The sequence below is a fragment of the Trifolium pratense genome, linkage group LG3 (genome assembly GCF_020283565.1).
Source record: "Trifolium pratense cultivar HEN17-A07 linkage group LG3, ARS_RC_1.1, whole genome shotgun sequence".
NCBI classification, from domain to species: Eukaryota; Viridiplantae; Streptophyta; class Magnoliopsida; order Fabales; family Fabaceae; genus Trifolium; species Trifolium pratense.
Window position 1 is genome coordinate 5,006,014 of NC_060061.1, and position 27,412 is coordinate 5,033,425.

General features: G+C 32.0%; 3 protein-coding genes across 3 annotated transcripts; 1 reads left to right on the plus strand and 2 right to left on the minus strand.

Annotated features, from left to right (window-relative positions):
- Nucleotides 1-2,978: 2,978 nt before the first annotated feature.
- LOC123915569 (venom phosphodiesterase 2-like) lies at nucleotides 2,979-4,923 on the minus strand. The gene has a single exon (XM_045966731.1). It carries the CDS (start codon nucleotides 4,642-4,644, stop codon nucleotides 3,136-3,138), a length of 1,509 nt encoding a protein of 502 aa, XP_045822687.1. The 5' UTR covers nucleotides 4,645-4,923; the 3' UTR covers nucleotides 2,979-3,135.
- A 2,490-nt stretch (nucleotides 4,924-7,413) lies between these two features.
- On the minus strand, nucleotides 7,414-18,324 carry LOC123915570 (galacturonokinase). The gene is made up of 14 exons (XM_045966732.1): nucleotides 17,664-18,324; nucleotides 17,003-17,116; nucleotides 16,719-16,790; nucleotides 16,451-16,494; nucleotides 15,860-16,007; nucleotides 13,557-13,622; nucleotides 13,078-13,157; nucleotides 12,333-12,432; nucleotides 10,790-10,965; nucleotides 9,901-9,941; nucleotides 9,774-9,802; nucleotides 8,692-8,761; nucleotides 8,514-8,603; nucleotides 7,414-7,765 (listed from the first exon to the last, which is right to left on the minus strand). The coding sequence occupies exons 1-14, from the start codon at nucleotides 17,694-17,696 to the stop codon at nucleotides 7,521-7,523; spliced, it is 1,308 nt and encodes a 435-aa protein (XP_045822688.1). The 5' UTR covers nucleotides 17,697-18,324; the 3' UTR covers nucleotides 7,414-7,520.
- A 7,661-nt stretch (nucleotides 18,325-25,985) lies between these two features.
- On the plus strand, nucleotides 25,986-26,931 carry LOC123915571 (auxin-responsive protein SAUR71-like). Its single transcript, XM_045966733.1, has one exon. The coding sequence runs from the start codon at nucleotides 26,081-26,083 to the stop codon at nucleotides 26,576-26,578; it is 498 nt and encodes a 165-aa protein (XP_045822689.1). The 5' UTR covers nucleotides 25,986-26,080; the 3' UTR covers nucleotides 26,579-26,931.
- The last annotated feature ends 481 nt before the right edge of the window (nucleotides 26,932-27,412 follow it).

Consider the following 27,412-nt stretch of genomic DNA (forward strand, 5'->3'; position numbering starts at 1 on the left):
AATTACAGAAATGCCTCTGTTGCTCTATTCTTTCAAAAATTAAAAAAATGGGTATTTTTGTCCAACTCAAAAGGTGCAACTTGCTAACTTAGACCCAACTGGGTCTAAGTTAGCAGCCCCCTTTATTGTTTACCTCAGTTGATGGGTACTAGTACATCACATATATTATGCAGAAGTCGGGATTCAAATCTCTACTTATTCACCTTTAAAGTTAAATTTTAAGCCACTAGGCTACTAGACAAAAAATAAATAATAAAAAAAAACAATTTTCTTGTTATAATTTTTCCCAAAAATCATTTTTTTTTATAAGCTTCTCAAAAATCATTTAGTTAAAATTCTTATTGGAGTATTTTATAATTGTAAAACGTTTAATCAAATTTTATTACCTTAACTTTTATTTTGGCATACCAAAAACTATTATTTTCTAGAGCGTTCTTTTAGAAAAATTGAATCTACAAAAATTTCTTTCATTTCATTTACGAATCATATGTCGTGATTAGTTCAACACATAATTTTTTCTCTAAAGAATCATCCTCACAACTAAAAAGTTATTAATACAGAATGACATTATTTTTTACTATAGAATGACATATTTTATATAACTAGATATAAAATTGATATTTGTCTTTTTTTTGAACATAAACGAAAAAATGTTGTAGAGGGAGAGAAGTTAAGTAATAAATTGGAAAAAAATTCAAATAGTAAATGAGATTATGAAAAGTGATAAATAGTGTGTTTAATTTAATTAATGGTGGGAAGGGAGATTAATCATTCTAAATGTCCGGTCCCACTAAAAGCGAGTGTACCTTTTATCACGAGTAACAAGAGTTTGTCGATCTTCAGGGATTGTTTACTTTAAACCAAGGCAATTATGAACATTACTTGAAACAAATGTAAAAATGATCGGGGAAAAGAGTTTTTGAATTATCAATCACTTAACACAAATTGAATTGAAAGATTTTTTTGAAACTCAGGTAGTAAAAGTTAGGTTGAATTTTGAAAAAAAAAATATAATTCCTTTAACATGAAAATCAATGGTAATTCACCTTCCTATAATGTGAATTCCTCAAATGTTATGATTGGATTGACTACGGTGATGAACATCAGAAGAATATCAATATATTGATTGCTAGAACATATGACTTATTCAACTCCTATGTGAAATTTAGGTTATGCTAAGTAATTAGGATTAAGATATAATTGGATTGAAATTATATATTTCTTTGTCTTTTTTTAAACAAAGAAATTATATATTTCTTGTTTCTCATGTAAGGTTGATTTGATGTATCAGATTCTTATGAAATTATTTGTTGTTTCTTGCATTGAGTTTTCTTACTTATTCAAATTTAGGTCAAGTAATTAGAATGATTGAATTGATATTATGTTTTTTTTATTGTTTCTCACATCGATTAAATGTGTTTTTATTTTCAATTTCTAAGATTGGACAACAACAAATTTAGATTAGAGAAAAAAAAGTAGTAATAACGTAATAAGCATTATTGACTTCATTATATTTGTGAAGATTTGTCGTGATGCGTGGTTCAACGGAGGTGGCCTGCTTCATCTACAAATATCATCGACATTTTAGCTTATCTATAAAGATTATGGATAGTTAAACAATCAAATATACGCCGTAGTTTCTTGGACTGTCCATCAAACATTATGACAACCCTAATAAAATCCAATAACATCTTCAACTAACTCATGCAAATTCGATTGATTGTTTACGGTTGAACTTGGCTACGAATCGATTTTGCATTAGTTAATTCCATCTTTTGTTGATCATAATGCAACTTGTAATTAAATACTTCTAATTAGGCATATAACAGCCTCCAAGCCTATTTCGACTTGGTAGCCATGGTCGTCCGACTTACATTAGTTGATTCCAACGTCAACAGACAGTTGATAGTCATCTCTTCCTATGACTGATTCTTGTATAATGAGCATCTCTTCCTAGAGAGCAAACTATGATTCATCTCAGCAATCAAATAGTTTTACTTTTTACCTACAAAGATTGATATATAGTCCTACAAAAACTACTACTGCATGAATGAGGGAGTACGATTTCTAGGACACTTTAACAATATGAATTGCCGGATCTTAAATGGCCGTTGAGATTTATCACTGTGTAAAATTAATTTAACGGGAAATTCAGATCCATGGTTAAGGGCAGCCTAATTCAAAAAAGTATTGAGTACAGTCCCATGATTGAGTAAGGACGGATTAACTCAGAAATGTATCGCGTACAGTTGGCTAAGCTGCAGACAATTTATGAGTCGTCGGTTAAAATTAGATGGTTCAAATTTATATGCAGTTTTAACTTTTTTAATATAAAAATTTCAACCTTTTAAATCTAAATCGTTCAATTTGGATCGCTTTAACTCAACGTCAATTATGTCACTGTTTTTTGGTCATAAAAACCAGAAAAATCATATACTCCATAATTTTTGTTTTTAAAAAATATTATTGATAGCCGTTATAATTTCTAATAATTTTAAACATCGATTCACAATGGACCACTTGTCTCCCGTAGCACTCACCCCTATAACTCAAAGGAAAAGACACATAACTTTGCCTAATGATCACTCATATGAGATGTTTGATGGCTTTTTTTTCGCATGTTTCTAGAGTTGTGAACCAAAGGTGCATGCATGTGTGTGGTTGAGGGATCATATATATGAACCTGCATGAATATGATATAATCGACTCTTTGTGTGTTATAACGTTGAATGGGAAATTCTATGGTACATCTATCAAATTTCCAAAGTCGAGTGTATTCATTGTTAATCAATTGATCAAGTTTCAATACTAATATTTATAACGTTACTTGTAACTATTTTTCTCTTATCTACGCGTTCTCTCAAGAATTGTAATAAATACTACAACGATGAAATTGTTCTCTCATTCAAGTCTTAAAAAAATTGCTAACCTTGCCGTCTACTTGTGAAGCTCATAACAAATAAAATCTGAACCAAATATATGGAAATAAATGACAGTACCTTTATTATTTACTTGAAGCCACAAATGACTGATTCTTGTATAATGAGCATCTCTTCCACAGAGAGCAAAGCAAACTATGATTCATCTCAGCAATCAAATAATTTTACCTACAAAAATTGATATAGTCCTATCTATCTATGCAGCAGATAGAAGAGCAGATTCTGCAAATGAGTTAGATCCATTATTAGGAGCACCTTTTATGTTGAGAATAGAAGTAACCAAATTATAAATCTCAACATTCTCAAATGAAGGTATCTTCTTCCCTCTTGCAAATTGAGGACCATGTCCAATGAAAATACTTCTCATAGAGAAAAATGAATTGTCATAACCATGTGATCCGCCACATTCTTGATGCTTCGTTTTCTTCTTCTCAACCTTAAAACCTTCACCAATCAAACCAATTATCGGTGGAATCCGATCACTCGACGCATAATGTAACCTACTAGGTAAATCTTCCTTAAGATACATCCTCAAATTCTCTCCATTTACAACTTTTCCCGAACTTAATCCTTCGTTCATTTTAGCAACAACATCCGACGATACATTACCAGAAGCCGGACGAATCGCAAGTACCGGAGTATGCGTAATGACCCAACTTTCAGGTATATCAATCCAAGGAGCTAAATCATCAAGAAAAATCAACTTTTTATCACAAGTACCAACCATTCCATGATCACCTACCATAATAATACTAACATCCTCAAATACCCCTCTTTGTTCTAAACCACTAATCAACCTACCTATCATGCTATCAATTCTAGAAACAGCTTTAGTAATCTCAGGATCATCAGATCCAACTTTATGACCTTGATGATCAGGGTCCTCAAAATAAAGTGTCATAAAATCAGGAATTTCATCACCAGGCAAATCAAAATACTTCAAAATAGAATCAACCCTATTCTCAAAAACAACAGAATTATTATAATGAACACAATATTTCAATGGACAATTCCAAGAACCTTTTTTTACCTCAGAACCAGGCCAAAAATAGGTAGAAGCTTTCAACCCATTTTTGACAACAGTTTCCCAAATAGGTTCACCAAGCCACCATTTTGGATCATGACTACCCATATAGAATTGATCACCAGAAATTGGATCTAGAAAATGATTATTGATTATGCCATGATAAGCAGGGTAAAGTCCAGTAGCAATAGAGTAATGATTTGGGAAAGTTAAGGATGGAAAAACAGGAATCAAGCCTGTTTCAGCTTCTGTTCCATTTGAAATCAAACGAGTTATAGAAGGAGTAAAGGTTTTGAATTGATAACCGAATCGAAACCCATCTGAGGAAATTAAAAGTACAACTGGATGTTTGAGTTTTGTGAGAGGACGAGCTATGGTGTTTGAAGAAGAATGATTATTGGTGTTGTGAGTGGTTGTTGGTGATGATGATGAAGATGAAGAAAGGAAGAGAAAAGCAAAAGCAAATGCTGCTGAGAGTGAAATGGAAGTGATGATGATGAGAGAGATGAAGAGGGTTTTGTTGTGGGAAGAAGAAGAATGAGTTGAAGAAGAAGATGAAGAATTTTCAGTGTTGAAAGAGAGAAGAGCTTGTGATGAAGATTGTGAGTCATGTTCTTCTTGATCTTGTGTTGGAATTGGTATTGGTTTTGTTGAAGTTAGTGACAGAGGATCTGAACCCATGATGTTGTGGAAAGATTAGTTTTTGGTGTTTCGTTTGTGTTTAATGTTGTTGCTGGTTTTTGTTGTTACGAGGTTGTGGTTATGGATCATGGGTTCTTCTGTTTGGGAAAGGGAAAAAGAAAGGTTGAGTGAGATGAAAGGATTTGAGTTTGGTACAGTACAGTTTGTTAAAGTGAATCTTGTTCTTCACAAAACAATGTTTAATGGTTGGTGGAAAATGACGGGGAAACAAAGGAAGAAGAACCACGTTTGACTTTGACAGTATAACAAAATGCATGAGTGGTAGTAAAAGGTTTGACTAATATGCATAGGTTTTAAGTTCTTAACAAAATCTTTTTTGAACCAAATTTATCTTCATTATTTTAAAGAATTTTATAAACTTTTTTTTTTATTGATTTAGAGACCTGTTTAATAAGGAAAATGATATATGTATATATATATATAGCAAAAATTAGGAATATACAGGCATCCGTAAACGATGTGGCAAAATGTCTTGTGAGCATACCTTGGCGGATAAGAATATTGTTAATTTATATGCATGAGTTTGAGTTCAAACGTTAAACATTATACTTATTCATTTAAATAGAATTTTAACTACTAGCTACTTTTGATAAAAAAAAAAAATCGTGGCAAACTATTGAAGTTGATTAGTAGTACCTTTTCAAGCATGTATTTCGGCCAAAAGAAACTTTAATCGGTTTCGGCCAAAAGAAACTTTAATCGGTTACTTGCAAATCTTGAGTCCTTCACGAGAAAGTTTGTCGCGATAGCCCTCATTTATTTTAGTGAAATTACAGAGTAATTAAACTTTATGCAAAGTTAAGAAACTGATTTAGTAGTCTTTGGGGAGTGAAGAAAAATTGGTAGTACATAAAGTGGAATTGAGATATAAGTTGGTTGATATCTTAAAGATTTTTTTTTTTTATGAACACCTATGAGAATTACCTTTGAAGTAAAACGTTTGTAGAACATGATTTTGAAAAATTAGTATTCATTAAAAACACCTATGTAATCTGAACATCTAAAAGAACATTTTATAATGTCATCACAACATATATTACATATTTGAGGAGGTGAGGATAATGGGAATATGGAACAAAACATTTGAAGCAAAACGTTTGTATAAATAGAGAGCATTGAAAAATGGATACAAATAAAATCTGACTAACATAATCCCCCAACAATAAAACACTGAAATTCTTCTACTGCCTCAGGCCCTCATGAATCTCTTGAAGGTAGTACCAATAAATATTATAGGGCTTGTGTAAGACTCTTCCGGCTAGTAGAGCAGCTTCCATAACAACATTGATGACTTCAATAACATCATCCACTTTACATGTGTTTCCCTTCAAGGTAGGACCTCCTCTATTCTTAAACTTGTTCATACAGTTTATGAATGTTTGGCCACACTCTTGGCTTAGGTAGTCATCTGCACAACATGTCAACATCATAATTAATTTTGTAGGGATTATTTTCATAATTTTATAACGTTCAAAACCACACATATGACACATGGATTTGGATTGCATGCAGTTTTGACTGCATATATAGCCGTTCGTTTAAGATCAGAAGGTTCACATTCAAAGCACTCATACAGTCTGATTAAATCTTATTTCAATCTGGAACATCCGATCATGGTCATTGGATTCGGACGACCAAGTTTATCCTGACTGCATGCAATCCGGATCCTATGACACATGCATACGGGATAAGATTGGTTTGGTTGTTAGCTAGGGTGAGAGAGTTAACGGTTGAAGTGATAATGATAGTTTCTAGTTGGGTTCCCACCTCCATCTACTAACATTTTTTTCAATAAATACATCAATATATGTTTTTCAATTACTATGTCACTAGGATAAAACCTACATCCTACATTGAGCAATTGTGGTTGACACAAATGGTTTGATCTTTTGCTCACATTTCCCGCGACTTGGGTTTTTGTCTGAAATTCCACAGTTGGTATGTTATATGTAAATTTCATTGTAAATTCTTAATGAGATTGGTGGTTATCACTGACTCTTTGCTCTGTAAATGAAGTAATTAAACAAAGGGAAAAGAGAAGAATTACGAATATATATTTTTTAATATAAGTTAAATAAAGTGTTTGAAATGAAAATGTGGGTAGATAGATATACCATAGAGATAGTGATTAGTTATGTTAAGTTTAGTGACACCAATGACTAATAACTTGTAACTGTTAGATTCCCTGGCATGGAAAGGAAGGCCAAGTGGCTCTATACCTGTGGTTACTCTCTCCTCTCTATCACGAGTTTGTGTCTATTTCTCTTCTATGCTGTGCTATCTCGTCTTATTTATCATTTCTCTTTCACCCTTCTATCATAAAATACATCAAAATAAGTCAAGTACTCAATGTATAACAAAATAAATTTACATATCAAATTATATTATATTTTTTGTTAAATACTAATTATCTTATTAATTATGATCATTTTCTTTTTCTGTTAAGTTTTATGCATGTGATATGTACAGTATAACCATACTTTCTTGTTTTAGATAGAATCTTATGATCTTTAGTTAGGATCATTCAACCCCTCTCAATTCTAGGTAGGCTATCACGAACATTGTTAGCAACTCATTTGAAAAGTTATTCGACCAACTTACCTAGTCTATATTGCAAAGTTTAAACTGCCATTTACTATAACACATTTTAATTTCGTTCCCGTTTTTTAAGTTTAGTAATTTCCATTTTTTTATTGGAATTTTTTGAAGAAATAATTGGATATTTAAACCCCAAAGCCACAAAGAGAATGAAAAGAATGCAGAAGATTTGATTAACTACAATGAGATTAACAGCTGCTATTGACAAAATGTGACAATAAAAATGCTGCTCAAATTACACATGTAAAAATGTTCTCTTAAATTACACGTGCACAATCACCAGAATCACATACTAAAACTGCAGTATCTCTGGTTATCTGACTAGCTAACTCAGGTTGGGCTTTGAGATATTCTGCTTTGACAAATGATGCAGCTTCAGTAGCAAGGTGCTCCTCCACAAGTGCAATACAGCATCCTCTAAACCCAGCACCACTGAAACGTGCTCCCATTACACCAGGAGCCTTCAGTAGGATCTCATACAGTTGAATCAGTGGTTCAGAACCTTGGTAGACACATAATTTCACATGATCATCAATATTCAATACTAGTATTTAATTGTGGACATTTAAATTATCAAAGGTCAAAATGTATGCAAGTTTATGTCCTGTAAACATAAGGAAGTCGTAGTACTTTTAAAGCTCATATACACCAAAATCTAAATGAAACCAATTAAACACCTGTCATCAAAATTTGGTTTACTTAAATGAACCTGCTGTAAAGCTTTCGGCCTTTCACCGTGCACATGCACCAGATGAATTGAATAAATTCAATATTTGAATTATTTAAACTTAAACAAGAAATTGATACTGGATGGAGATTTTTGCATTTTCTCGAGGGTTTACTGAGAATCTGGACTTTTGTACAGAACAGAACATCATTAGCAAGGTTTGGAAGAAAGATTTATGAAGCAAAAAAAAAAAAAGATTAGAAGAAACATAGAACAGTAGAGAAGAAAAAAACAGAAAGAGCGTGCTGCAAAGTAGTAAATGGAACAATACAAGTTTAAATCCAACACTTCTTTTGCGTATAATGTTGATGGCTTCTGGATGCATTTTAATTTTTGTAAAATTTTCAGGACTCGATACGAGTTCTAGAAACAAGTGCAACTTGATATTGGAAAGTTGAAATCTATATAAGAAACACGTTTTTCTACCCCTATTGGTTTCTTGTATTCAACTCACTTTCATCTTAGACAGACAGAAGATGGAATTTAAGAAATATCAATAAAGAACTTAGGGTTAAGGCTATACCACATTCATAATTTTGAATGGAACTCCGACCAGAAGCAGAAATGAGAATTCCAAAATCTTTTAAACTTCCCGTTTCCCAAGCCTCAACTCCTGGTTAAACATTAAATCACATAAGCAGAGTAGAATACAAACTCACGTATGAAGCTGAGATTTATTGAAGCAATAAGATAAATTGTACCTTTCATAACACGCATATTCTCTGAGAAATAATGCTCTGCTCTTTTGGCCAGATTGGGTTCTAATTTGCACTGCACAAACAAAATGTAGGACTGCTTGATTATGCTAAAATCTTAAACGGAATTACGCTAAGAGATAAGACACGTATGAAGAAATCATTAAACAATAATAAACAACCTAGAACAAGTATTACATAACACGTTAAATCAACTAGCATGGAAGGAAACTATGGCGGGGATAGCACAATCTATTTTCGCAAATGTCAATGTAACAATTTATCGGCATTTGAACACTAAAAATGGCAAGATTGGAAACCATAAGTGCCGTTAAACTTTGGCAAATGGAATCCGCCATTTCTACCTTGGAGAGCATTAACATGAATGTGTGAGAGCTTGCCGAATCTGGAAGCAAAAATTCAAAATGTAGGACTACTTCCCATGTGAGTTTTTCATTATGCTGTTTGTGCTCTAAGGGAACTCCAATTTAGTGTGAATTGCAAATAGCAAATCATCACATTTTTTACAGATCCAACGAGAACTACATAAAACAGAAATAAATTCAATCATGATAGGCCCTTTGATTTCACTACCAGAAAACCATATATGCTCTTCATTAGCCCTTAAAAAATATTTTTCTCAATTTCACCCAATCTTTTACTGTGAGGAGCTTCAGAAGCTGAGTAATTATTCTTTATACGGAAAATGGTTTACATGTCAAGAGTTCAGAATACCAGAAGCGCTCTTTTTTTTTTTTATCCAAATCAATTTGTTCAATTGTTTATGCATCTCAGTTTCAAAATCATCCAAGGTTTTCCAAAACTTCTGTATCTCTGCATTGATGAGTTTTGATATCATGGTGCATAAAGAAGAGAACTAGTGAAATTTGTTCTCTACTTTTCTGAGCATACACAATAAAGTTGTTATTCTTGAAGAAAAAAAAAGGTACTTATTCAGCTATAACTTCATGTCCGTTCAATTAATCTTGTATAAAATTAACATCAATGAAGACATCAATTGTGAATTATACCGTACAAATTAACATCAATTCTTATGTGACTGGATTCAGCATGTAAATGCTTTGTACCTTGTGAGCCTCGTAAACTTCTGGTGCAACTGCTCAGTGGAAAATGCAAAGAATAACTTAGACTGGTTAGCATTTTGATAAAAGATATAGTAACATAGTTCAAAAGTGAGGAGTCAAAAATACTGACCATTTGATAGAATGTGAGTTGATTCATTAGCTCCTGATGCTCTGCAGAATGAATTAAAAATAACATCAAACTCCTTGTACATCGATTATCTCCTGATAGTGCATGTGCTTTTGGTATTTTTCGGTTTGACGAACGTGGAAGTTTAAAATTAAATATGATGCATAGATGCGGGTACAAAATGTGGCAATTTTTTAAAAATAAAGGTACAGGTACTTTAATATAAAATACTCCCTCCGGTCCTTAATATAAGAAGAAATTCACTTTTTAGATACATTAAAAAATTGATGTATCTAGTAAAAAAATGTTTTTTTTAGTGAATTACTACCGTTATACTTCAGAGATTTACTTTTTTTCCCACGGTCTGCACTATTTTCACCAAAATCGAGAGAGAATTGAAATGCAATAAAAAATCAAAATAATCTCCGCTATATTTCCATCACCGATACGTTTTTGTGGTATTAACCACTGCAAACCAACCAAGCAAAGTTGGGTAAGGAATGGTATGTATGGTGCGAGCACAGTACGTGTACCGGTAATGTACCCGGTGCAGGTACTACACCATTTCAAGAGTACCCATGCTTCAGAAAAGTGTTTTCTACAGTTTTCAAAAATCTGAATATGGTTCTGATAATAGTTTTTAGGATTTTAATCTCAAAACTTCTACTTGTTTGGATGTAAATTGTGACCTTTTGGATTTAAAAAGTGTATTGACAGATTTTGATGGCAGCAGCTCATAAGAGGCTAAAATTCAGAAGTATCCACAACATTTTGCATGCAATATATGCAGAGCAAACACAAGTCATTGTTAAAAAAAAAAAAACAGAATGAAAAGTGAAAACAGTAATATATTTAAGAGAGTTGAGAGAAGAAAAAAATAGAAAACACTTACTCAAGAAGAATTCGTGCAGCCTCTTTACACTCTGCAACTCGCATATTATATCCAGGGTTGCTAGTCAAAGCTTGCTTCAACCCAGAAAGAGCCAGCAACATTTTCGCTGCTTTTGGTTGTCCGCTCTCTTTGTAGACTTGCTCCTTTGGCCGGTGAATAAGCTTATATTCTTTTGTCTGCATATACCAAGCTAAGACATGAAACAGAGGAGTGACAAATATAACAGGCAGAACAGTGTTTAGTAGTTATTAAAATGCATTTATTTTCTTATACATGAAAACAGTTTATACATCAGGTATTCCAAATCAAATAAAGAGATCCAACCAACAAACCCAAATATATAAGAACTAATAAAATGAGAAGAGTCAAGCCCATAATGCAAACTATTAAGTAATTGTTTATCTATGAAATATGAATATGAGATTTATTTTAAGGCAGTCAAAAGCTAGCTTGTGTATGAAACAACTCTATTCTTCAAGCTGATAGAGTCAAAATTCATAGTGAAGCAATCGGTTGCTTCGGAGGATAGTTTTGAGGATGCAGAGACGTTAGTGGTGATAAGTTGGGAACAAGAGAAGAGTTGGGTCCAAGAAAGGAATACTTTGAGGCTCTGGAGCTGCCAGAAGATGGAGTTGTTCACCTTGGAAATGGTGAAGCTTGAAAGGTTCAAGGTATAGGTTCAGTTCATCTTATGATGTTTGACAACCGTGAGTTCCTTTGGCAAGATGTTAGGTATGTTACTGAACTTAGGCGAAATTTGTTATCAATAAGCATGTTGGATGGACTAGGCTATGACACTGAATTGAGCATGAGATAGTGGAGATTTCGCATGATACAAATATAATATAGGTACCAAAATGTGTGCTTTAGAGTGAAGCTGCCCAAGGGTTTTTAGAGTGAAGTTGTTGCAGAGAAAACCCAGTTTGAGCCAGTCTTCCACAAGTGGGACACATAGGTCAATTTGGGTCGAATTGGGTAAATAATCTTGGTGTGTTTGTTCGTCTACTCTCTTTATTTTGTTCTTTGGATTGATTGTGTGAATTTGCTATATACATAAGTTCAAGATTTGTTCTAGGTTGAATATTTATTTGCTTGGACTGTTTAGTTTGGTTGTCATTGTTATTCCGTTCTTGATGGTTTTTCAACAACTAGTTTGAATTCACACAAGCCTTCTATAAAGATGAAAAGATACTCCCTCAGTCCCAAAATGAATGACCTTTTTGCAAATAAATAAATAAATAGTCCCAAAATAACTGACCTTTTCAAGTTTCAATACAACATTAGTTACTTTAGTAAAAATACTATTCTCTCTTTTATTATACACTTCTCTTAATATGTGTGAAATGACCATGTAGGTCACTCTTTTGGGGACAAAAGGAGTACATGCATAATAGAAAATGAAGGGCGCAATAAGAAGGTTGGGAAACAAAGGGGTACGTGAACGCCAGACATCAAATCTGATTATGCAACTGATGGTTATGTGCTTTAAAAAATATAAGTACGATTAGAACTTGAAACAAGAACACACTAATACAAATATTACCTTACAATTCATGCACATCAAACAACCATGGCTTGAAAGCAATATAGCTGATTGGTCCATGATGCCATTTTTCAGTCCCAAGTATTCATTCTCAATCAACCTATAATGAGAAATGAAACACTTGGAGGGTTGATATTACAAGACAACGAAAAAATTTATGTAGCTCATCTGTAACTAACGACAATGATCGACGTAATGGAGGCAACATTAATTTTGAACTTTGAAGGCAACACTTTAGATCTTTACATACAGAGGTCTAACATAACAGTAAGAAGCAGAGGTCTGAAATTAATATTGCCCTTTTCCTAACAAACAAAAATCAAGGTAATTAAAGGCAAAAGATATATGAGGGTTTCCATGCCTTGAGCTGAAAGCTGCCAAAGCCATGCTAAAGAAAATAAATAAACACTGATTTAAAAAAGGATTCAAATTATTTGATTTTTGCATTTGTTTCCATATGAATTATCGTCCCAGGCATGACATTCATAATAAAAGTAGAAGGTTGTGATATAGTAAATTTACAATGCCATAAGTTGCTTGCGACTAGAGTCCAGCAAATAACATGTCCTTTTATCATTCTGTCTATTTAGCAAGTTAGAAGACTGGTTTTTAATATTAAACTGTTATGCCGAAAGGCTAATGCCTCACTTTGGTGGCTTTTGATGCCTTTGACTACATTGATTCATACAGTATCTATGGTTGAAAATAATGCATTGTGATGTCACCAAAAATTTGATAAACTTACCTATCATATTCAATATTTTCAGTAGGAGATATTACTAAATTATTTGCATGTTCCAAAGCCAAGAGGTAAGCTACTCCAACCTGTCAAAAAATGAAAGTTGAAGTTCCCGTCATAAAATCAGAAAACATGAGCAATGGTGGATATTTCATGGTGTGGTATGAAAGAAACCTAAAATGAGCAGCTAGTTAACCAAACAAATTAAATCAAATTGAATCTTTCCCAATAAGCTAAACTAACTTGAACCAAGTTCTGACAAACTCTATTTCATTTCTCATTACCAGGAGGGGGCCTTTGGCCCACAGTTTCATAATGTAAATAAGGGACCTAAGGAAAGAGAAAATTGGTAAGGGGAAGTTAAGGAGTAGAGCAATAAGGAGGTAGAGGGTTCGACCACCACTCCCAGCATAATGCTAACAATTACTAATAATATTAACATTGGTTGTTTTAAAAGAAAAAAGGTAGGGAGAATAACTGCTTACTGCGGCAGAAGAGCTTAAGCCTGAACTGTCCAGACCTTCAGAACCACGTATGTATCCAATGATACCCTGTAAACATTGTGACAAGTAGAGATGGGTATACATTTTAAAACAATGGAAATTACTTGTATTCAACAATCTTCATTACCAGACAGAAATTACAACTAGTTTCTTATTTTATGGCAGCGAGGTTTGAGAAAAGGTATTTAGAGTTGCATTTGCACCTGTCTAGTAGTACTCGAGTCACGCTCACGGATATATTCCATGTTCTTTTTATAGTACATATCAAATGCCATCATTCGTAATCTTATTTGAAGAACAAAAACTCTTTTCTTTTGCTAATAAGAAATTTATGATGGGATGGTGCCCCAGTCCAAGGCAGGGAAAACCTTAGAGCTCAAAGAGGACTTACAAAGGTATTTATATTTACCTCTCTCTAAGGGCATTGGCGGAGCTTCAACTCGTGACCTCTCGGATTCAAGACCTATCGTTTTACCACTAGACCAATCCCTTGGATTTAAAGAACAAAAACTTTAACAAGATTAAAATAAAAGGTAGTAAAAAATATGTACTGAAAAGCAACTCATAACAAGACCTACAAGCATAGGATCTAATGAGTTGCAGAACAACTTGTTCGACACTTAAAACCTGAAGGCGTGTTGAAAAAATCAGCCCAACAACACAAACAATGTTGCTGCCATGAATGAAGTCATTAACAGAAAGCAACCTAGAAACAGAATACAACCATTATATAAAGGACAAAACTTATACACTGTTCCATACCTACAGTTTTTACTGTTTTCTAATCAAAAATTGACATCTGTATTGTTTTATCCACGTCAACTATAAGGAGAACGGCGTGAAGTTTTAATTTTTTTCCCAATTAAGCGCAGTCCGTTTTTTGACGAACACCACACATATCGTCCATTTCACCTATTCTAATTACAGAATCAGCCATTGTTCTTCTCAGACTCCCTTCACTCTGAATGTTATCCTTAACCTTAATCAACCTCCAATTTATTTAATATAATTCACAAAAAAAAACTCCAATTTAATAACACCCCTATTCATATAATTGACTGTTCGATGAGTTCACACAACCCAAGACAAACACAACACAATTTCTTAATCAATCTCCAAAGCTTTCTTGCTGCGTGATACCAACCCCCACAACGTATATGAAATGCCAAGAACCGACAAGCGATAACCGACATCGATTATTGGGAAGATGAAGGAAAATGCAATAAAGTTGATTTGACCAACGTTGATTTAGAAGGATCGTCTGTCATGCTTTTGACTATGGATTCCAAAATGAGGGCGGTGGTGGTGATGTGGTGCTCCCCAAAAACGGATGGCAGTGATGGCAGTGATTACGGAAAAATGATAAAACTTCACGTCGTTTAACTCCTATAGCTTACGTGGATAAAACAATACAAATGTCAACTTTTGATTAGAGAACAGTAAAAACTGTAGGTATGGAACAGTGTATAAGTTTTGTCCTTATATAAATCTTCCTTTACCCCACATAATCAATGCTCAGCATTTACCAATTTTTTCCTTTTGTTATTCTGATATAATTATGCTGATTTCAGAGTGCTTTTTGATTACTGCAAATCTTGGTTATTTCAAGCTATTTTTACTTGGACCGACATTTTAGTGTACTAGTATATTCATGTGCCATCATTCACAGAATAAAAAGGTAACTCCCAACAAAACTGCAGAATATGTTCTTTATAATTAAATAATGAGCCTCTTAGTTGCATGATGATAAATATAAGCCTTTCATTTATCCCCGTGAAAATACAACACGGGTCACTGGAAGTTAATGTCAATATTTAGCTAAATGCATAATTAGTAAGGATCATATCACACTGGCATAAGCAAAGTTTAACAGCTGAATTGATTTTAAACACCAAGAGAGGAGGAATATCTAAAATTATTGTCACAGTAAAAAAAATGGTTTGGTTTATTGATTGATTTGTGTTTCAGAAAATCTAATATGGAAGTTGACAACAGCCTATTGCTACTCAGGTTCATCCCAAGACAATATCATATAATATAGAATGGATGACTTTTCACATAAATAAAATACACTAGCTTAGCTTAGGGGTGACCCAGTATCAAGTATGCCTTTTATATACAAATTTTTATGGCCCAAGTAAAATACACTTTAGTTCAAACATATCCAATTTAAAATAATGTAATAGAAAAGTGCATGCTAAACTACCATAGAAGCTGCTATCTACATATAACACTAGCTTAGCATACGTGATAAACAGAAAGGTGAATCATCATTGTGTTATTACCTTCGAAATATTGTGCCCCCTACTCTGTAATGCATATACGGCTCCTCTAGCATAACGTCCCCAATTTTCCTTTCGCTCAGGAGAATTCTTTGCCGAATCATCATATTTTGCCTTGGGAGTTTTATTTGCCTGCTGAATCTCGTCAACTCTATCAAATACCAACCACTTCACTCAACATTGGGAAAATTATGTAGTCTTACTTAGGAAGTCTAAAATGACAAAATTATGCAATGAAAAATGAGGCAGCCTGTTATCATAATTGTAGTTGAAATGCCAACAAGCTAGTAGCTCGATTGACAGTTTGGTACTTTCATTACCCCGAGATAATATTGAGAAATTTATGAGGATCCAACTGAATAAAAGGAGTGGGTTGTGCAAACTAAGAAGTACTATTCACGTGAAACTTAAGAGTTTGTTAAAAAATGTGTTGTTTACTTCAAGTGAAACTTAGTGGTAACCTTTTAATATCACCCAATAAAAGTTTGTTAAAAAATGTGTTGTTGGGTCCTGCATAATTTTTATGAGCAATGGAAGAGACCTTTTGAAATAAATATTAGGAAATAGCAAGCCTTATGGTAACTAGCCGCATACCTGAACTTAACTTCTCCCTGAAACTGTCCCGAACGAATTACGATCTACAAAAAAAAGTCCTACAGGTCATTCATCAAACAAACAAAGGCAATGTGTGTGTGTGTGTGTGTGTGTGTGTGTGTGAAGGAGAGAGAGAGCGGGGGGAAGAAAGACCAGTCTAAATAGAACTCGTACTGTTTAATTATACGCTTAGCTGCCAATTGAAATAAACGAAAGCAATTTCCAGATGTTTTCAAGATCTATTATTTAGAGCATGAAAGAATTTTACCTCGTCACTTCCAGAAGGAGTAAACCCCAGAAGTATCCCCTTATTGATTGTCATAGCTAAAACAGTCCCACCCTGCAGACACCCAAGTGCAAGACAACTCATTCAAATTTCAAGTGAAACTTAAGAGAGTATTGGCTAATAATTGAACAGGAGAAATTTATCTGCCCAGTCCCAGTGCTCTAATACCTACTATTGCTTAATCAAAAGTTGCCATATAAAACATGACCAAGGTCAATCATTGAGTTTCATTAGCAATAACAAAAAAAAGAGATGTATAAAAGTACCTGATGATCAATGTGTGCCCCCAAAGGACAGATTCGATAGGGTGATACTACAACTCGAACTTTCTCTTTATTCACATTCGCCATTTCAGAAACTTTCTCTCTCATTTCATTTAGCTGCAGATTACAAATATAGATACACATTAATCACCGAATATAGAAAAGTTTGATTGTAATATACTATCCTCAATTTATAAAGGTCTAGAAAATCTCAACAACAATTGTAAATTATGGTTATGGTAAATACAAAAACCACGCCGGGGCACAAATCAATACTAACATCAATCACCAGATTCACCTTGTTCAAAGATCAATGAATCTTATTAAAATAGTACTACAATCCAAAACCCTGTAAACTTAGCATTACTACCATCACAGATTCACAGATCCACAATACACAAATTGTTACCAATTCAAAAATTAGCGCACTACATTATACATAGAACAAGCCGATCCCTATGAAACTTTCCAAAAATATGCATTCAAGTATCAGTTTCCAAATTAAACAGATAATTACAAGATCAATCCATCGATTAAAACTACATAATCATATTAACAAACAGCTTCAGAGCATAGAAAACAAACAAAAACAAAAAAAAATGCAATGAATCAAATCGAAACCACGTGATTGCGCGGAATGAATGGATCTGAATGTGCAACGTACCTCTGTATCAGAAGGCCAACACAAGGCTGCCATTTCCGGTAAGAAATTGATCGGCGATTGACGTAATGAGATCGGAAAAGTGAGAAGAAACGATGCATGCAAGTGATATGATAACAAAAAATGAATGAGATTGATTAGTAGCAGTTGGTAAATGGTTGGTGAAGCGCCAAAATCGGTTGCAATTGCAAGATACAAGTGATTCACTCATAAATGTGTGATGGATGTAAGATACATACATTAGAGTATGATGATGATGTAATATTAATGTCAATGTCATATGATGGTCCTAAAAAATTGAATATTAAGTAGCACATGGTGATACTGATATGTGTCGGTCATGCAAGTATAATCATATATCTAGGGATCAAATTTTTATTTATCTAGAAATTTTACCGACTGAGTTAAATTGACGTGACAAAGTTAAATTTTTTAGTCACTAGCTACTACTACTTGACAACAAAATATATTATTATTTGTAAAAAAAACAAAATATATTATTCAAAAACATTTATAATTATTAATTCAAATATGCTTAAATTGAAATTTTTTAATTATTAATTCAAAATTTGTTTCAAGAAAAATAGTATTTAAAAAAAAAAAAAACCAAGCATGTGAAAGGATGATGATGAGTGTCACCTCTAATCTGCACCGCAATAAGTATAGAGTTGGTGGCGAATTCAGACAAAATATATTTGTCCATGGATACGGCAAATTGAGTTCATTGTTGTCAACTTTTCTACGGAGTCACATGTTTGGTGTATCGGTGTCCGTCTAATTTTAATCAAACCACCTATAAAATACTACAATATATATTTAAAATTTTGATTTTATGAATTTAAAAGTATCGTGCTTAACTTTTGACCGTCTAATATAAATCAAACGGCAACTGTAACATGATTATATGAATGCGTGAACGTGTAGACTGCAACAAATTCAAGTCCATGGATACGGATAATTATTTTATTTTTTTCACCATCAATTTAATCTTAGTTCGGGTTCAGATATCAACTGATACGGACAATTTATATTGTGAGGCAATGTTTAAACTTTAGTTAAAGAATGTGATTTTTTGAGCAAAAATAAATACGATTTTAATGTCATACAAAATTGTCCAAGCCAAGTCCGACTGTTCAGGACTCCGTGGTAAGAACTTGGCGTAAACCGACGATCGGACGAGTGAAATGCAACATAGATGCTTCCTTCCCGCCTATCTCTAACAGAGATGGCATTGGGATTTGTATCAGAGATGAACATGGTGCTTTCGTTTTAGCTAAAACGGAATGGTTCACACCAAAATGCGAGGTACACATTGGTGAAGCACTCAGTCTTCTATCAACGCTAAATTGGGTACATGAGCTCCAGTTAGGTCCTGTTGATTTTGAATTGGACTCAAAGAAAGTGGTTGGTAGCTTCCATTCTTCCGTTAAAGATTACTCTGAATTTGATGTTATTATGGATCATTGTAATCTTGTTTTTAACAATTATTATAGAAACTCTAGTGTAGAGTTTGTACGGAGACAAGCAAATGAGGTTGCCAATTATCTAGCTAAGGCGGCCACATTAGCAGCTAGTTTCCAGATCTTGGTTCATGCTCCGAGTTGTATTGAACACATTTTAATTAATGATATGCTAAAATAAGCACCCTTTCGTCAAAAAAAAATTGTCAAGTTTTTTTATATATAAAAAAATTGTACAATCTGTGTCAAAAAAAATTGTACAATCAACTTTTTTTTTTTGGTACATTGTACAATCAACTTTTATTTTCTGTTTCTATGAAAAAAAATATATTCAATTATATAGTCGATATAATTTTTGTTAACACTTATTGTCTTTGTTGTTCTTACCACCTTACATATATGAGTATGACTAACAGACACGTAGACTTTTTTTATTGATATATAATTTTCTATGATCATTTCAATAATTTGAAAATTTCTCCACTTGAAAATCTAAAATTGTTAAGTTAAAAATATCAAATTGTAAATTAATAATATTTTATTTCATTAAATTATAAATTGCTACATTACGAATCAACCGTAGATTATTCTAAGAGATGAGAGGTTTGATGATAACTGACCAGTTAGGATGATCGTCTTGAAATTAAGTAAATGAATTTGACCCTAATCGTGATATGTCGGTAGAATCAAAGTTATTTAGGAAAAGATGAATTTGACCCTAATCGCGACTTGTCGGTAGAACCAAAGTTATTAAACAAAGTGCGACCTTAACCGCGATCTGCCGGTAGAATCAACAATAAATTCTGTATCTCAAGAACAAATGAAAAGTTATCACAATAAAAAAACTCTCAATTATATTAAACTTCAAGTTGTTTTTGAGAAGTACATAATAGTCATATTTATAGCTTATTCTTACATAGTATTGTCCACTACCATACACTCATCATAGGCCTTAGAAAATGAGCACTAACATGCTTATAATTCTCACTAGTCACTATAAAATGACTTAGTGCACCACTATAAAGCATCTCGAGAGCCTAGGGAGTAACTAAAGATCATCTAAAAATCCTTCAATACCAAAAATGGAAATTACAATAAAAATAAAGAAAATTAGATTTAATTGTTTTTTATTTAGTCCAACATTATTAAACCACAAATCAGTCCATCGATGTCTATTATCATGTGAATTAAGCTTCAAGTTGGGCTCAAAACATCTTTATCCAAAATATTTTAGTGTATTTTTTTATAAATTTTCTTTCACGTGTTTAATAAACTCATGATCTCATCATTTGAGACCGTTAAATAAATAGTATGTGAATATTCTTAAACTTTTTATAGAAGACTCGCAACCATGATGAAAAAAAAAACCAAAAGTGTCAAATGTAAATAGTGTGAAAGCATGTTTATCGTAATGTTTTCACGTACTTATAAAATATTTTCAAAACATGATAATTAAAAAATGTTGCCACACCACAAACCTTGTCATGTGGATTTTTGTTAGTATCATACACGAACAATTAACATCAGAAGAAAGTATTAGTGACAAAAAACAAAAGTGCTATATATTAGCATAGATCAATCAACAAAAAACACGAATATAGCCCAAACGCTCTTAGCACCTCGCGTGCCAAAAAACTCCATGAAATCAAATGAACATGAACTTGTGTTGAGGCGTGACTTTTCTATTTGTCAAAAGAACTTATTTCTATTTAACTTTTTGAAAGGAAAAAAAAATTATTTTACTTCTTTTTTAGGGCAATGTATAGAAGTTTTATACGGTGTGATTGTGCATACCTGGTACAACAATCTCAATCTACCTTGAATTGGTTAAAAAGGAAAAATCTCGATATCAAGTGTTCGTGTAATTAAGGATTTTCCTAACAAAAAAATATGTTACATCCATAATTAAGCATTTTAAAATGAACTAAAAAAAATGGTCATTTCATAGGACCATATGATGGTCATTTCATAGGACCAGATATTTCATCCATAATTTTTTTCTAAGTAGATTCATAATATTTACAAAGGAGGGACAACTCGCATTTTTTTTTTTTGACGAAAAAGGAGGGACAACTAGCATGACTTACTTGGTATTTCACTATATTTTGTAAGAACATAAAATGGGAGTGAAAACATTCTAAAATAAAATATGTTAGATATACATAATTAAGGTTAAATGATTTTTTTTTTTTTTTTGACTTGTAGGTTAAATGATTTTTTACTTACGAAGAAAATTGGTTGTTTCCTAATTATTATTTTATGAATTAAATTGATTTTCTCATGAACTTAATTAATTGAGTCTAGTAGTTTTTTTAAGAAAGAATTCGAATTTGATTCATAATAGAAACAATTTTAAATTTAATTTTACTTATATCTTGACTAAAACTTTGAATCAATTATTGACCTTTTTTTCCTATAAATCAAATAGTTAATACAAAAATAGATATATTCTCAAGGACTAATTTTTTTTATCAATAGAACATACGATTAAAAAAACTTAATTAGTTTTAGATCTAAATTCATTAATTTTATTATCACTTTGGTCTAAAGTGTTTAATGAGCTCCGAACTAAGGGGGCGTTTGATTCGTAAAACAGCAAGAACCGGACAGAACAGTACAGGACAGAACAAGATAATACAGGACAGGACAAAACTGTACCGGAGAGATATAGGGCGATAATATTTTTATATTCGAAAATAAAATGGGTATTTTCGTATTTTTTATAGTTGTACTGTGGACAAAAAATTGTCTTGTGGTTCAGTGAGGGACAAAAAATCGTGTTTTTGTCCTGTCCCTTGCTGCCTAATTTGTCTAGTTCCATAACCTGTTTCAAATCAAACAGGGTACAACAAAAGTTGTCCAGTCCAGTCCCCCATTTTTTAGCAGATCAAACGCACCCTTAGAATTATCAGATTCCTGAATCAGGTTAACACACACAAAAAAAAAAGTGATATTTGAAAATATTATTTTAGGTATATATATGTCAAAAAGATTATGGGCCCGTTTGGATTCAGCTTATTTTTGAGCTTATAAAAATAATTTATGCAAATAAATAAATTTTTATGTTAATTTATAGGTTTTCACTAACAAAAACTGTATTTTTATAAGTTGTTTTCTTATAAACTACCTTAAAAAGTTTATAATAAAGCATAAAAAGTTATTTACTTGCTAAGTTGTTTTACAAAAGCTCAAAAATAAATCAATCTAAACGGGCTCATTCAAAAAAAAAAAAATCCGTATTTTTTCATTCCAAAATAAAAAGATTACATATATTTTTTTTCATTACATATTTTATTTTATTTTAAGAGCGTGAAACAACAATAGTGGCATATTCTTATTTCCATTTATTTTATTTTTATGAGCAATTATTTCCATTTTATTATTTCCATTTTAAAAAGATTGCGTTTTTTTTTTCTCTAAGAGTATTATCATATGTTGTCATAGTGTACTCGAGAGAGAGTATAAGTTTTATTAACATTATCACATTCCTTATATAATTTGTGCATATTTATTATGCATTTCTTAAGCTATAAGTATTGGGTTACTTAACTCCATTTAGTTCATAGAATCATAATATTATAAAAGTTTTTGTGATGCAATTGCTCCAATGGTCGATCTCAAACAACTTGTAACGCAATGGAAGCTCAAGAGTCTTCATCGACGTCAATCCTTTCACTACTCTTATTCTGATGATTGCAATTGCAATAACAACGTTGTTAATGTCCATAATTCTAATGACAAAAATCGATGTCCTCCATCCGGTTGTGTTTCTGTTTTTGTAGGAACCGAACGTGAACGTTTTACAATTCCGGTTCGGTTCCTTAACCTACATATTTTTAAGTGTCTACTTGGTGAAGCTGCAGAGGAGTTTGGTCTAGAAGTTAAGGGTGGTTTGATTTTCCCTTGCGAAATAGTTTTTTTTAAAGAAATTTTGAAGCATGTCAAGAAAGATGAGCATAAGTATGGTAGGTATTCTTTGGAAGAGTTTCAAAACATGATTTTCAATTCTTACGAGGAAAAAAGCTTCTTTCCTTTGACTCCTCTCTTGCAGAAAACTTCTTGTAAATGTAAGTTTACGGGTTTCAACGCAAAATTTAGGTCTAAATCCGCAAAAGAATTCAAGTATTTATCTTCTTTATACAAAAAGTAAATACTACCTCTTTTATATTGTGTATATATATCATTGATATTGGTAAATCGGATTTGGATTAGATGCAGTCAAACAATGGTGGTCGATCCTTATTTGAGTACAGTTTTTTAAAATTATTAAGCAAAAATTGAGTTTGTATAATCTGTGCTCTTAGTTAATTTCATTATGTAACAATTTCAAGTAATGGACTTCAACGTGAGATGTACGTTCTTATGACAAAGTGTGTACTCTTTTGTTCATGTAAGTGTTTGATGATATGTACGTTATTATATTGAAAGAACTTTTAATTTTATGGTGTTTACTGATAGAATCTGTATATATTTAGAAAATAATAATGTGTACTTATTTGTATTCATTAGTATTAATTAGCATAGTAAATTGATGTACTACATTTTGTACCCAAAAAAAATTGATATATTGCTCAGAGATTATCGATGAAATATAAACATATACATTATGCTGATTTGGTATTTTGTAGTCTGAGATATTTGCGTTATTATTTGAAATGGGGTATTTTATTATAATTTTTTTTCCTTTTTTACACTTTGGTGGATGATAAACTATAGTTTGTTTGTATTATAAGTGGTGTGCTAGGGATACATAGTGAGTATGGGTGGCAAAGCGGTTAGTCCATTTCGTTTAAGCTCGATTCATTTATGTCCGTCAAAAAATAAGATTCGATGAGTCAATTTAGGCATTCAAACTTAAAATTAAGTTTACTTCGTTTACTAATGGATTGTTGGGTTGGCCCCCCAAACAACTTTTTTTTTATTCTACATATAGATTTACTATATAATTTACTTTATTTTTTTATGAAAAATATAGCATATTTTTCTACGACATATAATAGAAAATAATTCAAAAGATTCACAAAACGCAAATAATGTAGATCTTAGTAAATAATAATAATTCAACATAGAACCAAATTACTTCACGTAAACTATTACAAAGAATTAGTTCATGATGGGCCTCCTTGATATACTAATATAAGTTTTTGGGCTTAGTTTGAGTAAGGCATGTATTTAATCAAATATTTGTGATATTTTCTTTTCCCACCCCCTCAAATTTCTCTAATTGTGCATAAAATTTCAGAAAATGTGTTTCGAACCTTTTTTTAATGTAAATTTTACTAAAATGTACACCAAAAAAAAACTTTGGAAAATATTTTCCAAAATTTTCTACGTGTTTTGCAAAAGAAGAGATATTTGGAGGGTGGGAAGAGAAACCATCTTATTTTATGGCGTTGCACGGGTTTTGCAAACTCCTCGGCTATCAGCTATTATCACCTACTAGTAGCTGGATAATAAAGGTACTATTTTTCTAAAAATTGCTCTTCTAGCCTTTTATATTGCTTAAGTCACCTAAATTTACAAAATTACTCCTAGTTCATTTTATAATGTAGGTTCCAAAATTGTTACATTTTTGTTTTAAAAGAATTTCAGAACGTATGTATCAAAAAAAAAAAAATCAGAACGTTTGTTCTGAAATGCTCTTCTTTTTTTAATAAGCAAATTTTTATTAAGAGGAATAAATTCAAGGGCCTTATACCACAGAGGCAAGAAGAAACAAACAAAGCTATAAGCCTCCTGCATAAAACGGGTACACCGATGTTACTATGTTATTTCTATATAACACAATTTCGGAACATAACTACTGAAGTTGCTCCAATTCGGGTCATAGCAGACGAAGCTAATTGGCATTTTAGATACTAGGATAAAGGTGCCTTTATAGTTATGTTTGGATATAAATTCGTTGCAATGATGTACCAAAAAAAAATTGTTGCAATGTGGTGATTTTTTTTTAGATTGTTGTGTAGTTTCTTTTTTTTTTAAGGAAGATTGTTGTGTAATTGAATTCCAACGAGAGGAGTGTTAGGACCACACTCTTTAACAAAATTTATATGGGTCCAATAAAATTTATATGGGTCCACATTTTTTTATGGGACCCATGTAAATTTTAATCAATAAAAAAGAGTATGTTGGAGTGTGTTTGTTAAAGAGTGTGTTGCTAGCATTATTCTTCCAACAAAACATATCAACACTAACCAAAACATAACCAAGTTAAGAACTAAATGTTCAAAATTGAAATTTAGGCGAAAGTGAAAAATATAACACTAACCATTAATTATTTACCATGACCGTTCTAAAAAAAAAAGTCATCGGCACTGTTTGGTAAGTCTAATAAGATAGCTCACAGCTTATTGAACTAGCTTATAAGCTTGTTTGAAAAAAATGTGAAGTGTTTGGTAACTAACGAGTTTCTCTAACTAGCTTATAGTTTTTTCATTTTATTCTATATTTACCCTCATTAATTTTATTTATTTATTTTTTAAAAATTATAATACCCACAAGAGTGCTCATTCAAGATTAATTATTCATTTTAATTTAAAAATTTTAAATAGGAAATTACCTACGATCTTGTTAAATTTACCCAAAAATTAGGGAATAATTAGGCGGAATAATTATAGTGTTTGATTTGAATCATTTGATTTGATAAGCTTGCCGGTTTTTATTAAATTGAAATTTTAAAATTAAAATGAATAATTAATTAGAGAATAACTGTGAATTAATTACTATTTTATTCCATATCCCACGTTCCACGCTCCACGCTCCTTTACACTGTAATTTCCTTTTATACCCTCAGATAAAAAAATAAAAAATTCACAGTCTCGAAATCTCAATAAATTTCATTTAATTTCACACACTATTTAACTCAAAAAACCAAAACCAAAACAAAACCATCTCTCGTATATCCTAACGCTCCCAAACCCAAACTCAAATCAAACTTCTCTCTCTCTAGATCCATTTTCAATGGCAGGTACGATGAAGAAAGTCGACAAGATTCGTCAAATCGTTCGTTTGAAACAACTCATGACAAGGTGGAAACAAATCAGTCTCAGTCGTCGTTCGTTTCGTGCAGAACCTGAAGAAACAACAACAACAACAACAACCTCACCATGTGTTACTCCACGAAGACAACAACCACCTTCAGGTTTTGTTTTCGTTTATGTTGGATCAGAACGACAGCGTTTTACTATCCCTGCTAGGTTTCTTAACTTTCCTGTTTTCGCTGGTCTTCTCGATGTAACTGAGGAAGAGTTTGGTTTACGAGGTAACGGTGGTTTAGTTCTTCCTTGCCACGTGGATTTTTTCACGGAAATCGTTAAACGTCTTCACAAGAATGAAAATAAGTATGGGAAATTTTCGTTGGATGCGTTTGTTAAAATGTTTTCTGACGTGGCGTTTTCTTGTAAAGAAAAAGAAAACGTCGTCGTTTTTGCTCCTTTGTTGCAGAAGGCTTTTGTTTAGTGTTTTTGGGTTTGTAAAGGGAAAGAAACAAGGAAAGTCTCTTTTTTTTTTTCTGTTTTTTTTTTTAATTGGGATTTAATCGTCCTTGAATCCATGTACTAAATTTTTTAGTGATGGGTTATCAATGTGATGATGTAGTTTGAACTTTTCTTTTAGGGTTTGTTTTTTTTTCTAGTTTGGGTATATCTTTTACTATTTGTTAAGATTGATACCCAATTTCCTATTTTTCTGCCGATTAATGATGATCGAATTTTAATGATCAGTGACAAATTGTAGTATTATTGTTGGCAGTTTTTTTAAAAAAATTTGTTAAAATTGTTGGCAGCAGTGATAACTCTAGATCTGTGTTTTTATATTTGTTTAATTAATTAATTGCTAGTACTAATACTGTTAGTTCAAAACAATATTAATAGTCTTTTTTTTCATCATTTATTAAAATAATTAGTATTAATTAATTCAATAATTATGGTTTACCATTGATAGAATCATGATTTAGCATATGTGATCATATTATGAGAAAAAGTTAATTTCTTAAATTTATTAAATATGGATCAGTATCACATAGTAATATTTTTTATAAAAATATCGAAGATAGTATTATATATGCATTGTCTAAATTTAAATTCAAAATTTTGTATTTATTTATTTTAAATTTTTTGAATAAGTAAAATTAGTCATCCAAATTAACATTAGATATAATCGAACCTAAAATATTAAACTTGAGCATACTCTCAAGTTCCGATTCAATATCACTTGACTAACCCAAATGGCTCCATATTAGTTTCAATTACTTTCACTCAAGTTAGGTTAATTTTTTACACCTAAATTTTTACT